This window comes from Ctenopharyngodon idella, chromosome 4, assembly GCF_019924925.1.
Source record: "Ctenopharyngodon idella isolate HZGC_01 chromosome 4, HZGC01, whole genome shotgun sequence".
NCBI lineage: Eukaryota > Metazoa > Chordata > Actinopteri > Cypriniformes > Xenocyprididae > Ctenopharyngodon > Ctenopharyngodon idella.
Window position 1 is genome coordinate 24,205,180 of NC_067223.1, and position 16,739 is coordinate 24,221,918.

At 42.8% G+C, this 16,739-nt stretch overlaps 1 protein-coding gene across 1 annotated transcript; it reads left to right on the plus strand.

Annotated features, from left to right (window-relative positions):
* Positions 1-532: 532 nt before the first annotated feature.
* On the plus strand, positions 533-2,274 carry LOC127511241 (H-2 class II histocompatibility antigen, E-S beta chain). The gene is made up of 5 exons (XM_051892033.1): positions 533-677; positions 796-1,068; positions 1,169-1,450; positions 1,891-2,004; positions 2,105-2,274. The coding sequence occupies exons 1-5, from the start codon at positions 575-577 to the stop codon at positions 2,125-2,127; spliced, it is 795 nt and encodes a 264-aa protein (XP_051747993.1). The 5' UTR covers positions 533-574; the 3' UTR covers positions 2,128-2,274.
* Positions 2,275-16,739: the final 14,465 nt, after the last annotated feature.

Here is a 16,739-nt window from a genome sequence, read left to right on the forward strand (position 1 = left end):
TATGGCCATGGCACACTCACACTCCAGCTTTAAGGGTTAAAAGAACCGTTGTCAAACATAAAACATGCTAGAAACATAATAATTACTGTAATAATGATCAATTCACAGGTTCTTACCTATTAAAATCCAAACAGCAAACTTATTTTTGGCCAGGCAGTGTATAATGAGGAATAAGACAATGAATCACACACATAATGTTCATTATATGTGGCATAATAACATCCTTTATTTATTTATTTATTTTTTGACCTGAGCCAGGTGGAACAGGAGATGAAGATGGGAGAGTGGGCACAGGATGGATGAAGAGATTAGACAAATCGTTTTCTTTTGCCCCTGCTTTGTGATTCCTGTTCACGTCATGGCACCAAAGGCAGGTTTGTTATTTAATTGCATTGTGTGTGTGTGTGTGTGTGTGTGTGTGTTGTAAAATGTTAAAGTGAAAGTTCCTGGTTGCAGCCATCGGAGAGCCAGCCAAAATAACATAATATACAGCTTAGCAACACTTGACACGTAAGCATCTGCATGCTGATTGGTCGGTTAGTTAAGACATTTATTTGATGAACATCAACAATGTATGAATCAATTTCATTTGACACATGCAGAAATGGGGAAACCATCAGTTTCTAAGCGCTTGTATTTATGTTTCATATTGATTGTTTCTGCTTTCAGTGGCACGGGTAAGTGAATTAAGATGTACTTGTGTAATGGGATGACTTTTAGATGGCAAAACCATGACATAAATGTGGTTGTTACATTTTCATTTATTTATTTATTTATTTATTTTTTAATTATCAGAGGAGTATTACAATTCCCAGTGGTTACAATGCATCTACAGTTCACCTGATCTAAGTGATGTGGTATACATCAGTTCTTATGTCTTCAACAAAGCTGTGGTATCAGAGTTCAACAGCACTCTGGGGAAGTTTGTTGGATATACTGAGTATGGAATGAGAAATGCTGAGTACTGGAACAATAACACCAACATTCTACAGGGAATGAAAGCTGACTTGGACAATTTCTGCAAACATAATGCTGAAATTTATAACTCTTACATCCGTGATAAAACCGGTAAATGACACAAAACATTTAGCTAGGTTTAAGTGAGAGAACTTTATCATTGGAGGTGTGTCTGTTTTATTCAAATATGATGTTGCTTCTTTTGATTTAGAGAAGCCAAAAATCAAACTGAGATCAGTGAAGCAGGCTGGTGGCAAGCATCCGGCAGTGTTGGTGTGCAGTGCATATGATTTTTACCCTGAACGAATCAAAATGTCCTGGACAAGAGATGGTAAAGAGGTGAACGCTGATGTGACATCCACTGAGGAGCAGGCTGATGGGGATTGGTACTACCAGATACACTCTCACCTTGAATATACACCCAGATCTGGAGAGAAAATCTCCTGTGTGGTGGATCATGCCAGCTCCACTCAACCCATCATCACAGACTGGGGTAAAAGAACAATTCTCCTGTGTTGCTGTACCATATTTAACCAATGTTGTTTAACTCTTTCCCCGCCATTGATTAAATGTTCCGGCTTTCTGTGTATTCTCTGTTATACGCTAGGGAACTCTATTACACATCTTCTGAAAGAGTACAGATCAAAACACAGGCTAGAAAAAGCAGAAACAAACGATTGCATTTGTAAAATAACGCTATCATCAAACATTAAACAGCATATAAATCAAAACTGCCTAATGTTACCCAAAGATATGTCGACCCAGGAAGTGGTATAGGACTGTGTGAGCTTTGGGGGTGCTGATGGAAGTGATCTACTTCATCATTTTGTTAAAACAAGCAAACAAAAAAAAAAAACACTGGCGGGGAAATAGTTAATGGATATTTTCATGTAGCAAAATAGAATAAAATGAAAATCCTAATTACTCAAACAGATCCCTCTATCCCTGAGCCTGAAAGGAATAAAATTGTCATCGGGGCATCAGGTCTGGTGCTGGGAGTCATCTTAGCAGCTGCTGGACTCATTTACTACAAGAAGAAATCAGCAGGTCAGTGGAGATGTACTGTAGCCATATTGTTCTTAATATGTTTAATATGTGTCAGTAATTATCTGTATTTACGTAATTTATATATTTTTTTCTTTGACAGGGAGGACACTTGTACCACATTAATACTAATAATTCTAAGGTTTGAAAAGTCAGCTGTTGTTTTCATGTAATATGCATAATATGAATAAAAATGGAATTGTCAAATAAGTCTCAATTAAAGGATTAGTTCACTTTCAAATGAAAATTAAACCAAGCTTTATTCTCCCTCAAGCCATTCTATATGACTTCTTTCTGATGAACACAATCAGAATTATATTAATAAATATCCTGACTCATCCGAGCTTTATAATGGCAGTGAAGGGGATCAATGAGTATGAGCTGAAGAAAGTGTCTCCATCCACATCCATCCATTATAAATATGTACTCCACACGGCTCGGTTAATAAAGGCCTTCTGAAGTGAAACGATACGTTTGTGTAAGAAAAAAATCCATATTTAACAAGTTAAGTAAAATATCTAGCTTCCGCCCGACCGCCTTCCATATTCAACTTAAGAAAAAAGTGTAAAACTCTTGCAGTTCACAAAGCTTACGCTACGTCCTACGCCTTTCTCTATTAAACTTACGGAAAAAGCTTAATTGACGCTATGCCAGTTCTGTTTTCTTCATAAGTTGAATATGGAAGGCAGTCTGGCAGAGGCTGGAAATTTTACTTCATAACTTGTTTAAATATGGGTATTTTATTTACTCAAACGCATCGTTTCGCTTCAGAAGGCCTTTATTAACCCTCCGGAGCTGTGTGGAGTACGTTTATGATGGATGGATGAAGATGGAGACACTTTCTACTCATTGGTTTCGTTCTGCCATTAATGCGTTGGGATATTTACTAATATTTCCGTGATTGTGTTCATCAGAAAGTCAAGAAAACCTATGATGGCTTGAGGGTGAGTAAAGCTTGGGCTAATTTTCATTTGAAAGTGAACTAATCCTTTAATCACAAAAATTCAGGTCTAAAGCCCGGGATACACTACATGATTTTTGGCTGTCCCAGATGAAAGATTGCCACCTTGAAACAATCGTGGCAATTTCTGTGATCGTGGCTCTTAGTCGGTGGTCCTATGATGTACAGTTAGAGAGATTCAAAGATGGCAGTTTTCCCGGTCTTGCGACTAAAGATAGCCTATCATTTTCTGACAGTGTCAGAAATTCAGCATAATCATCGCACAGTGTGTTTGCTGCTACGACCTACGTCTAATGACCAGCCAATAAAAATGTGACATGAAATCAACGCGATATGGTGCTAAAACTTACAACTGCTCACCTCAAGCTCTTTTCCCTTCTTTCGCTGCTTCTTTTTTAATTTCAGCACACATTAAAACTTTACAACTTACAACTGCCAAAGTGTGAATCAACATATCTAGCGCATGCTAATATTTTATTCTTTTTCAATAGAAACTTGCATCGTAGCCTACGAGTCATCATCGTACAGTCTACATGCATGTTGTATCCAAGTTTAATAGATTTATGTCGCACAGTGTGATTTGTAATGATCTTATAGGATTGCTAAAATCGTGCAGTGTATCCTGGGCTTAACAGAGGAGAGTCAAAATATACAAATGACAAAATATACTTGCAATTCCTTAATATCACCACCAGAGGACGTCATCTCCAGCTTTCTGATTAGACTATAATGTACACAAAACTCTTGCTTGTATATTGAAATCTCATCCTGAGTTGTGTATTTCTGTTTATTTTTTTCTTCTTTTTTTTTAACTCCGCACAATGCACTATTGTTCTTCTTGGATTCTATTTCTCAAACTGCATTCACAATAGGAAATGCAAACATGGAAATAAAAAATTAACAACTTTCTGCATACTTATAAAGATTGTGTGTATGTGTGTGTACTGGTTTGACATATATGGGGCCAAAATTGCCTCATGTAGGTGCAGTCAGGTTTTACTACATTATGAGGACATTACTGTCCCTGTTCTTCAAATGGCTAAATGAACAGTTATAAACGTGTTTTATTAAAAATGTGAAAATGCAAAACATTTTCTGATAAATCAATGTAAATATAGCCTACTATAAAATAAACTTTCTTAACAGCAGTTTCATTTTACTGTCTTTACCAGTTTAATCAGCACTGTTGTAATTTTTTATATATGCTACATTCAAACAGATTGTTTCACTGTTACAAAAACATTAAGCTTTGGCCTTTTTGATCAGTTCCAATCAGCTTTAAATGCTCTGAGCAGTTTATAATAATTACACAGAGCAGAATGAAACAGTTAAAACTGAATTAGTTCATTTACAATGTTTAATATTAACAGCGTATAACATTCAATCAATCATACGTATTAACTTTGACAGCCCTTTTGTAAACATTTTCAAAAGAAACTATCCATAAAACAGAGAAACCAAACGGAGCAACAAAACATCCATGGAAGGAAAATACCTGACAAAAAACAAGGGAAACACAATGGTGCTTGTTAAGTCGTGATGTAAGGAATACTGTTTCCTGGTCCAAACCTCTACTCGTTTCACTCGAGAATACTATCCCAACAGCTGTTTATGTGCACTGTTTATATATACTACACATTTAACCTAAGCTATTTAAAACTTACTGTGTACTCTACAGTCTCCATGCTCACGGCACCCCGAACACCAATATTTTGTGATTCATAAAAGATGAATCGCTGTCCGACCATCTGAGATGTCAGTATGAAGATAAAGGTTAGGATCTGTTTTCGTTAATTACATCACATCATGAGTGTATATTAGCACCATTAGTGGTTTGTTTTTGGCATCTGATATAGCGTTTGGACCCAGAAGTGGTGGCGTGTGACAACAATGTTGTAAAAATTGAGTTATTCACATTCTTATTCTGTGACAATTGTTGTGGAAAAGTTCTTTATTCTTTCAGTGGTGAGAATGTAATGAAACAAACACTCAGGAAATGTTGATTTTATTCTTGCAAGTAGGTTGTTTAATGCAGATACAGAGTTCTACAGAGAAGAACACCCTCACCCAGTGCAGCTGTCTTATATACCCCTCTTATTGTTCCTTGTTACCCCAAACCAATCATAACATGTTACCATATTAGGATCATAAAATTGAAAAAAAGAGAGGGGTCTAAATCTTAGCAGATGCCTTATTGAAGTCCAAGACAAACACATTTGCACCTTTGCCTCACTTCCTTTGTTAGTTTCAGAAGCGTTTCTTAAAAGAGAACAGCATTAGCAGTAATTTTCCACTGAACAAGCTGTTTTAAATGATACACAAGACAGAGAGAAAACAAACATTAGTGAATCATTTTATAAATGAAGAGAATAAATGATAAACAACAACAACAACAAAAAAATCCCACTACACTCCTCCCTTTTGAATATTCTTAATCACCTTAAAGTTTTTACATGCCCTCTAACATTCATCATCGTTGTTCAGTCTGATCATTTGATAACCCACTAGGTTAGATACAGAAAAATACAAGGCCAAACACACATTAATATCAATATTACCAGGATGACACATACAATCATGACACACACATATTCAGCTTTTATTATCAACCCAGTGAGCCACGCCCAGCTTCATATATCATCTCCATTTTCCTAATCATATTTTGTTGGCTTTTAATGCAAGCAGGCAATGGTTTTACTTAGTAAGCTCTATTTAACAACTTATTTAATAAGATCCAACCAGATAAATGTTTTATAATTTTAATCTATTGTTTTAAACGATGTAGTTGTTTAAAATTTCCTTCTGTATGACCCAGCTCTTGCTATTCTAATGGCAATAAATGTGACATCTGGGTCCAAGCCTCTCATCCAACCAATGAAGACATTAGGATTTTAAAACCCTCGAGTTTCCACTGGTCCTTATTGGTGGAGAAGTGAACCATTTCCAGGTTGCTGTCACCTGTGAATGGAGACCATAAGAATTTTTGTTAGTGATAACATGTATTAACTCATCTGCTTATCTGGCTGGCCGTTCTTTTTGGTGTGACCTATGGAAATGTCCTGTGGGCTGAGCACTGTCCTGGCTCTTTTGGGGCTCTCTTACTTTCAGTGCAATGAGCAGGGCTTGAATCCTTGACTTCCCAATTTCTGTCCTGCACAATTTTGGGGTTTATCATCTAATCTGCACTCTCACTATTTATCCACCTTGTGGATGATATTAGGCACACTAAATTTCAAATTTATTCTCACCATTTGGCCAATTCAACTCTGTTTCTCCTTGTTTTACAAACTGAGACCTGTTATCACCAGATAATCTCTCAAGCATCTCATTTCATCTCACTCAGTAGAATAGACCTTTTACCTGGAAAACACTCAACCCACTTTGTTTTATTCCTTCCACACAATAACCCAGACCAGGATAGTTAGCCAAATTCATCCATGGCCATTATTTCATTGGGCACATTCTGCCCTGTAAACCCACTAAATGTAGATACAGCTGTTTTGATTGGAATGATTTGTTTGTCTTTGGTGTCTCATCAAACACAATCTCTCATCTTTCACACACGCTTCCACGCGTCTCTGCCCAAAGCATCATACATTTTTTCCTGCATCAGCAGCTTGTGAACTGAATGGGGAATGAATATGTTATTAAAAGTGGAATACCACCAAGTCTGAACTGGTAACATGTCAGTCGCAAGAGTTTAACACCACGAACGTAAACCTCACTTTCAAAATAAAATGGATTAAATAGTTTAGAATAATCATAGAGACCTAGGCCTGCAGTTGAGAGAGCCAATCTCAATTTCTCAAATGCAATTTGGCATTCATTGCGCAATTACACTTTTTCAAACTTTTTATGGTTGCTCTTGAGTTACTTAAAATATTGGAGATCTCCACACAATCTTGGATCCATGGACAAAAAAAAAAAAAAAAAAAAATCCTATCCTGTACCCCTGGTGATGACAGCATTTGTGATTTCAAAATTTTGAAATCTTAAGAGTTATTCTTACCCAAGAAAATTACCTTTAAACAAAATGGAGCGACCAATATGGTTGCTTTTTAGTATCCTATTTCCCTTTTTTTAACAGAGAACTTCTGCATAGTCAATATCTATTTATGTATTTACCACTAGTTGGTTGATGTAATAACCCTCACTATGCTAAATCCAGCCTCAGTTTTAACCGACTGGTGAGTCAAACTCCCACTTCTGTTAAGGAACTTCTTCCTTTTCTTTCATATAGTAGGGCTAGGACTGGTGCCTATTGAAAGCAGATATTCAGAATGTTAGTTTAACAGAGAATACAAAGAACTGCTGTGAGACCAGTGTATAATCAAAAGGAATCTAGTTAGTATTGTAAATAATAAAATTTGAAGCGGTCCCTGTAGTGATCATTGAACATGCACCAGCACCTATGACCACAAGGGAGGGAATGGAAGTCCTGTGTGGATCATCAGTCAGTTGAACTTGTTAGGCTGCTGCATTGGATCATCAGCCAGCGATGGCACTCGAAGGCCTGGTGTTGTGCTGTATATTGTTTCTCTGACTCTCAGACAGTCTAGCTTTTGGTCAATCCTGCCACAAAATTGCATAATGCATGGCAAAATTGTCCTTAGAAAAAGTCTCAAGTGAAAATTTCACCTTTTCCTGCACTGTATCAGTCCTCTCCATGCTGACTCCTCCAGAAGTGTCAAACTTCCTCCAGAACGGGAGCTGAAGGCCCATCAGCCACTTCCTCTTCTTCTCTCTGCATTCATGTCTTGTCAAACAGACTTCAGTCTATTTGCTCCCATTTGTCAAGGCAGCTGTTCCAGAAGTGGCCTGGTCTGAAATGTGAACACTCAAGAGAACCGCATAATTCAAATTAAACCTACAGTTCTTATAATTAATAAAATTTAAATTTTATTTATTTATTTACAGTTGTGGTCAGAATTATTGGCACCCTTGGTAAATATGTTCAAAGATGACTGTAAAAATAAATCTGCATTGTTTATCCTTTTGATCTTTAATTCATAAAATAGCAAAAATCTAACTTTCATTGAAGGAAAAGAATTGAAAGTGGGGGGAAAAATCACATTATGAAATAAACGTTTTCTCTAAAACACATTGGTTACCCTGGGCACCCTTTTATTCAATACTTTTTGCAACCTCCTTTTCCCAAGATAACAGCTCTGAGTCTTCACCTATAATGCCTGATGAGTTTGGAGAACACCTGACAAGAGATCAGAGACCATTCCTTCATGCAGAATCTCTCCAGATCCTTCAGATTCCAGCTCCATGTTGGTGTGTCTTCTCTCACTCCACTCATTTTCTTTAGGGTTCGGGTCAGAGGACTGGGACGACCATGGCAGAAGCTTCATTTTGTGCTCAGTGACACATTTTTGTGTTGGTTTTGATGTTTGTTTTGGATCATTGTCCTGATGGAAGATCCAACCACTGCCCATTATTGGATTTCTAGCAGAAGCGGTCAGGTTTCGATTTTTTATCTGTTAATATTTGATATAATCCATGATACCATGTATCTGAAGAAGATGTCCAGGACCTCCAGCAGAAAAACAGGCCCAGAACATTAAAGATCCAGCAGTATATTTAAGGGTTAGTTCACCCAAAAATGAAAATAATGTCATTAATTGCTCACCCTCATGCCGTTCCACACCTGTAAGACCTTCGTTAATCTTCGGAACACAAATTAAGATATTTTTGTTGAAATCCGATGGCTCAGTGAGGCCTCCATAGCCAGCAATGACATTTCCTCTCTCAAGATCCATTAATGTACTAAAAACATATTTAAATCAATTCATGTGAGTACAGTGGTTCAATATTAATATTATAAAGTGACGAGAATATTTTTGGTGCGCCAAAAAAACAAAATAACGACTTATATAGTGATGGCCGATTTCAAAACACTGCTTCATGATTTCTTTGTCTTTTCTCTTTTACTAGAAACAAAAATTACTGAATAACGTGTGTGTGCCTGTGTAACGAATCGTCACTAAGACTGGGATCCATTTGCATGCTTTATTGAACAGAGTGGTCGTACAGGCAGGGTCAGACAGGGGCGAACGGGAATAACAGAGGCAGGCAGTATCGTGGTCAAAGAACAGGCAAAGGGTCAGGACAGGCAGATATCACTCACAGAACAGAAATCAGGCAAGGATCAAGGGCAGGCAGCAAGGGTCGAGAAACAGGGTCACACGTAGTCAGTAACAGGCAATCAGACAGGGTATAAATGCTCAGAAATGTTCACCAAGGCAAAACAAGACTTCACGGTGGACTGAGGTGAGTGGCAGTCTTTTATAGTCCGGGTTATGGGTTACAGCTGGTGGCGTAATAAGTCCAAGGTACGGGCTTATGGGAAATGTAGTGCAAGTGTATGCGTGCGTGTTAGTATTCCGGTGATGGCTCCCTCCGATGGTCAGAGGAGGGAACCACAGAGTCCATCACTGTGACAGCCAATCTCACCCAATCTCGTTCTTATTCAATACAATGCACAAAAGTTATCTTAGTTAACAAACCAAAATCATAAAATTTCTGCAATGTATCAAATCTCAAACTGTCTCCCAGGGATATCGAGTATTAACGTCTGTTCAGACGTCTGTAATTAACAAAATATAATATAAACTACACCTTTGATGGCATTCAGTTAACACTGTACTTTGTATTCATTTATCTATTTAACTCTTTAAACTCCCACATTTCATTTTAAGCATAATTTTTAACCTATCAGAGCCAAGACAAATCAAATCTCATAAAAGTCTATTCAGCCAAATGATCTAAATATAGTTGTACATATCTTAGTTGGTATCTGAAACATTATTCACCATGGATTTGATATACAGTGCTTTTAAGATTGGCAGCGCCCTCAATCTAACACAGCAGAGACAGAACAGAGCAGGAATGAATTTGTTGCAAAACTTCTCTTGATCAAAGTTCCATCCATCTTGTCCAGATTGATTTACAGAAGCAATTTTTTAAAAATTGTAATCTAACAGGTTATATGTTTTAGTGCCTTGCAATGACTTCACAATACCAATTCATTTAAATCATTAGAAATTCATTCAAATGTGAAAAGGACCAAAAACACCTTCTTAAGGGTTAATATATAATTATTACTTTCTCAACAGGCAGCTAATATTCATTTAAAAGTAATTTCCTACCTGCCGGAGAAATCACAAATGAAGCTGTTAGATTATTTCATGTGCCATTATTTTCAGTTCATTAACGGTTGAAAGAATAGTAAGAATTTTCTATCCAAAAAAAAAACCTCTATCCCCATATTTTCTTTTCATTTCTTTATGAATTGGACTATTCCAATAATCAGGTGTAAATTTTTGTTTGCTGTTTCCAGACCCCATATTCTCTGTGGCACTTAACCTTGGGATGTCCCTTTTTTCTTCCCCTGTGGTTGTTACCACAGTTTGTCTTTGTACCGGCTACAAAGAAAGCCTGTTTCTGTTCAAACAGAAACCTTAAACCTTCTCCCGAATCACGCCAGATCCCTACCAAATTATTTCCAAGCCTTTGGAAATATGCAACCTCACACCGGAGAACGCAGAGAACAGCTATCTGAAAATATCAAATTTCAATTTTATGGTTTAAAAACAGACTCACTCTGCAAATATGCCTTTTTCTTCCTGGTTTTCTTTGCTATTTTTAGATGCATTTTGTCCATAGAAATGTGTTATTCATCCTGTAATTTGATGTGGCTGGCAGAAGTTTTCTCTGCACAGCGGGCAGATGCAACTAATCAATAATGACATTCATTACTGATGTTTTAATTTAATTAACCTAATTTAATAAACCTCTAGCTCTGTCTTGGATAATCCTGAAGACCCATATTGGCTGGTTTGTATGAAAGCTTGTTTCCACCACCAAATAAAAAAATAAAAAAGGTAATTGTGACTTTTTATCTCACAATTCTGACATTTTTTTCTGAATTGCACGTTATTAAGTCAGAATTGCGTGAGGATATCTCACAATTCAGACTTCTTTTCTAAGAATTGTTAGATATAAACTTCGGGTCAACTGGGACAAGAGCAAACTCTCCCCCGGGCAGAGGATCTAGAGAGAAGTATTTTTTCCCCTCAGAATTGGACTTTATGGGCCAGATTTACTAAATCTGTTATTATATTTACTTTGTCTAGTAAATTGTGAATTTATTTGTCGCCTCCCCTGTCTTGTTTAAGTGAGCTCGCCATTTGTCTTAAATACCTGGTTTTTGTCTCAGAGGGTCAGTTTTGTTCTGTTCAGTTCTCTTTAGTTACTCTTTTTAAAATAAAACCTCTTTTTTCTTTATGGAAATCCTGTGTCCTTCTGCCTTGCCATCTTGCCATATGCGAATTTGCAAACAATATGTTCAGATAACGTCTTCCTCAGGCATTCTAAAGAAATTAATACGAGTGGAAAATATTTTCTCCTTTCTACCATGCACTCTCTGTTCTCTGCACTGTCTCCTAGCAGCAACAATTGCAGCCATGTCACAAAATGATTTAAGGCATGCTTTTTTTGGCCATTAAATAATGGGGCAAATACCACGACGGGACGTACGTCTCCGTTCCCTCCTTCAGGGAACGAGGGTTACATACATAACCGAGACGTTCCCTTGCAGTCGGTCATGTTCGACGTACGTCAGTAGTGACCGACGAATTGGGATCCCAAATAAAGCGCCACAGTATGAACCCCTTCCGGTGCCCAGCGCAAGCTCTAGCCACCCGGCGCACCAGTGGGACGGGGAAGGGGGCGAGCTTACGCCGAGAGAGTCTACTGCTGTTCCGACATACCCACTAAGTAACTACACTACACTGGGGAAGCAAACCCGTAGGGGACGCTGCGGAGACCACTACCCACCCGTAGGGGAGGAATTTATGTGGAGAGTACCCATATGGACTGGCCGTGGGCAGTACGCATATGGATTCCCTGGGATGGCTCCACCTGAGTAGGGGGAGACTCATCTGACAGGTGACAGCAGAGCTCTTAGCTCTGCTAAGGGAAAGACACGGGCTCGCTGTAGGGAGTTGACCGTGGACAAATACACACATGGAGAGGTCACGACATGTGGAACCCAGCCAAACGTCAGCGTTGGTGACGGAGGTTTGGCCTGGCATCAGACACTCCGCAATGTCCGAGCTGAAGGGGGAGGCGGAGGAACTCGACAGGGTTTGCCAAGCGGGGAACTCGACTGGAGTAAAAAGGATGCATGTATCCGGCCCAGGGGGCGGGAGTGGCATTGCAAGCCGACACTAGAACGGGCTCTTTGCGTCTACTGGCTGGTGGAAGCGAGTACACGGGAAGATACCGGTTCTACGCAAAAGGCTATAGAATCTAGCGAACGTGTTAGGTGTTGCCCAGCCCGCAGCTCTACAGATATCTGTCAGCGAGGCGCCGTGCGCCAGCGCCCAGGAAGAGGACACTCCTCTGGTGGAGTGGGCTCTCAACCTGAGCGGGCAAGGCACGCCCTGGGATTCATGAGCTCGTCGGCTGCACAATTGAGCACGCCTGGGACATGAATGGCACGAAGCGACCTCAGATGCTTCTGACTCCATAGCAAGAGATGGCGGGCAAGTTGCGACATACGGCGGGAGCGTAGACCACCCTGATGGTTGATGTACGCAACGGCCGCAGTGCTGTCCAAGCGGACCAGTACGTGCTTGTCTGTCAACAGCTCCTGGAAGCGGCCCAGTGCAAGACGTACTGCTAGCAATTCAAGGCAACTGATATGCCAATGCAGTTGGGGCCCCGTCCACAGACCTGATGCTGCATGCCCGTTGTACGTGGCTCCCCACCCCATGGCGGAGGCATCTGTGTGGACCACAGCATGCCTGGACACTTTTTCGAGGGGAACTTCTGCCCGCAGGAACGAAGGGTCCGACCACTTGGTGAGGGTGCGACGGCAGTTCGGTGTCACGGGGACACGGAACGTAACACGCTGCCACGCCCATCTCGGGACCCGGCCGCAGAGCCAGTGTTGAAGCGGCCTCATATGAAGCAATCAGAGTGGCGTGACTGCGGCTGCGGATGCCATATGCCCCAGGAGCCTTTGAAAGAGTTTCAGTGGGGCCACTGTCCTGCGCTTGAGCGTACTCAGGCAGGTCAACACTGACTGGACGCTACTCGGTGAGGCGCGCAGTCCGGGTGACCGAATCCAGTTCCAAACCGAGATAAGAGATCCTCTGCCCGGGGGAGAGTTTGCTCTTGTCCCAGTTGACCCGAAGACCCAACCGACTGAGGTGAGCTAACACCATGTCCCTGTGTTCGCACAACTGCTCCCGCGAGCTGGCCAGGATGAGTCAGTCGTCGAGGTAGTTGAGGATGTGAACGCCCTGTTCCTTGAGCGGAACAATGGCCGCCTCCACAACCTTCGTAAAGACGCGGGGCGACAGGGCCAGCCCGAAGGGTAGGACTTTGTACTGATATGCCCGACCCTCGAACGCAAACCGTAGGAAGGGTCTGTGACGAGGCAGAATCAAGACATGAAAGTACGCGTCCTTCAGGTCGATCGCTGCAAACCAATCCTGGGGACGGACGCATTCGAAAATGCGCTTCTGCGTAAGCATCTTGAACGGCAGCCTGTGAAGGGACCGGTTCAGGACACGCGGATCCAGGATTGGCCGTAGCCTACCGCCCTTCTTCGGTACAATGAAGTAGGGGCTGTATTGCATCCTTCGCCAGGAGGACAGCAATCTCCGCCCGGAGAACAGGTGCATTGTCCAGGGACACCTGAGTGTAGTGGACACCCCTGAAGACCGGGGGATGCCGGGCGAACTGAATCGCATAGCCGAGTCTGATAGTGCGAATGAGCCAGCGGGACGGGCTGGGGAGCGCTATCCAGGCTTCCAGACACCGAGCCAGCGGGACCAAAGGCACCACAGACGCACCGGGGGTGGGGCAGCGAAGCAGAGTGCTGGAACCCGACTCGGACGGCGCAGCGGCCCGAAGTGGGGTCAGACTCTGCAAGGTGACAGTGTTAATGGGAGACGGCTGGGGGGCACCTCGACCATCACACTGGGACCTGCTGGCAAAGTGAGAGTGGGCTGTGAGTGGCAAGGCGGGGCCTCGCGCGGTGACAGCCGCAGTCTCTTGTGATCTGGAGGATTAGGAAACTGCTCTTTTTGTGATGAAGTGGGTACCGTTGGATTCCGGAGAGCCAGCGGCGGGACAGACAAGTTCACAAATTCCCCCCGGCCCTCCTCCGGGGGTGGGAGAGACAATGGAGTCCTCTCCCGAAGAGCAGGAAAAGGCCGACCTGTGATATGGGGGAGTCCAGGAAATGATACTTGTCGCTATCCCTCATATCAGCAAGGGTCAGCCAAAAGTGGCGTTGCTGGACCACAAGCGTGGCCATCGCCTGACCAACAGAACGTGCCGTCACCTTAGTTGCAGCACGCAGCTCCATAAGCAGCTGCTGGTCAAGACCTCCCTGGGGCATTTCCATCAACGCTTTTGCCTGATGAACTTGCAAAAGGGCCATGGCATGTATATCCCTTAGCCTCCCCGCCATCCAGGTTGGTGAAGGCAGACGAGGGACCAGGTCTCGCACGAACGCTATAGGGCGTCCGCCAGGACCTGGTCACCTCATCATGCACCTCCGGGAAGAATGGCATCGGGGTGGGGCGCTGGGGACCAGCGCGGGCCGCCCTGAGGTACCAATCGTCGAGCCGAGAAGGCTCGGGACACGGTGGAGGATTCCAGAGGAGCCCGACTTTCTCGGCAGCCCGGGAAAGCATAGCGGTCAACTCGGGATCAGGCTCGGACAACGCTACGGTCCCGGAGGGAGGTAACGCAGCTGAGTCCTTATCTCCAGAGGACTCTTGCTCACCTTCCGATGCCGCGATCGACATGCGGTCATCCGCCGGTGCGCCGAAGGAAACGGCTGGTCGCTCCGTAGAGGGACCAGTACGCTCGACCGGCAACACCACCGGTTGCAGTGAGGTAGAGGAGACAGGGGCCCGCGGAACGGCGCTCGGCGGGGAAGCCCTGACCGTGATCCTGCCTACACGCCGACGCACCGCCACCCCGGCCGAGGCCAGAGAAAACGGCGGAACGGGGCATAGGGGAGGGGACCCCCGCTCCCTGGGAACCAAGGAATGAGAGTCTCGATCTCAACACTGCAGTAGTAATGTTCCCACAGTGAACTATCCTCAAAAGCTGCTTCAGCGTGCTGAACGCCCAGGCACATGATGCAGCGATTGTGGCCGTCAGCGGGGACCAATGAACGACCACATCCAGTAACACACAGACGAAATGACATCTTGAAAAAGACGCAGGGTTCGTCTGTGAAGCTCTTTTAGGAGGGGAAATTTCAGCTCTCTTGTGCTGAAGCACACAGGGAGTGTCACGATGTGTTCGGGTACACCACTCCCCGAACACAACAAAGGAACCAGCCCAAATCGCAAAAGACAACAGCTGGGAATTGGAAATTTATGCTGTAACAACAGCAGTTGAAAGCTTTAAGCTCAGGCTCCTCGGGAAGCTCGCAACCTCGCTGAAGTGCCATCACACCAACACAAGATGCAATCTTCCTTTCTCAGGGCTTGAAGAATTCACTTTTAGTCTAAAAAGCTGGAACACAACTAGATGGCTCCGAAGCGAAAGACAGAGTGCGATGGCATCTGCTCCCCTATTTATACCACCTGGCGGGGGTGGTGCGCATTATGCAAATATCGCATGCCAACTCCATTGGCCTGTTGTAGTTCACTCGAAGCTGATAGGGTTCTCTAGCAATATCCCAATTCGTCAGTCATTACTGTAATGATGGGTCGACAGAATGTGGATCCATTTGCAGCTAGTTTATTAAAAGTACTTACAGAGTAGACAGGGCAAAGGCAGAGGCAAAAACAGTAACAGGCAATGGTCGAGGCAGGCGGCAGACAAACAGGATCAGGGTACAGGCAAGGATCAGGGCAGGCAGCAAAACATTCACAGTCCAGGAAACAGGCAAAGATCAGGGTCGGCAGCAAAGGGTCGCAGGGAATAAACAGTCCAATCGATAACAGGTAAACAGTCCACAGAAAAACGCTCAGAAATGATCACCAAGGCAAATCAAGACTTCGCGATGTGTGAGTGTGTGTGTGTGTCTTAAATAGTGTGAGTGTGATGCGGTGCAGGTGTGTGTGCAATCAGTCCCAGGAATGAGGGCCCATGGGAAACGTAGTCCGAATGAGAACTGATCAGTATTCCGGTGATGGCTCCCTCCGGTGGTCCGGAGGAAGGGCCGAGGGAGCCACATTCGTGACAATTACTGACGTACGTCGAACGTGACCGACTGAAAGGGAACTCCTGCTGCTGATCTGCGCTGCGACTCTCGTTCGGCTCACACTGAATTGAGCAGACGTGTTCAGTTTTTAACTGTATCTGTTCTCTAATTAAACTAAATTTTTATTAAAATTTTACCTTGAACACAAGGTTTTTAGAGAAATAAATAATCTCTGGGAAAGCTTTATAATGCAAGCTCTCGTGTTCCTAAAAGTCGAAGCATCAAACAGCAAATACAGCAATAACCACAGTAATCCATACGACCCCAATGGATGAATCAATGTCTTCTGAAGTGAAACGATAAGTGTTTGTTAGAAAAATACCAAATATTTACATGTTTAAAAACTGTAGATTAAAGCTTCCGACCAACTGTCACCTGCCCGTGCATGAGAGGGTTGAGAGTTCATGTTTGACGTAACTTGAGGTGTGACATAAGCGCACCGAGAAACTCGCGGATGTCAGATGTTTTTTTTTGTTTTTTTTTTAAATGAATGCTCACAACGAAATACACAGAATAACAGATAATAAT

Bases quoted from the DNA above. Each gene is read 5' to 3' on its own strand.
- LOC127511241 (XM_051892033.1), top strand. From the start codon at position 575: ATGAATCAATTTCATTTGACACATGCAGAAATGGGGAAACCATCAGTT. The intron at 1,069-1,168 runs GTAAATGACACA...CTTTTGATTTAG, and splicing joins TTACATCCGTGATAAAACCG to AGAAGCCAAAAATCAAACTG. The intron at 2,005-2,104 runs GTCAGTGGAGAT...TTTCTTTGACAG, and splicing joins CTACAAGAAGAAATCAGCAG to GGAGGACACTTGTACCACAT.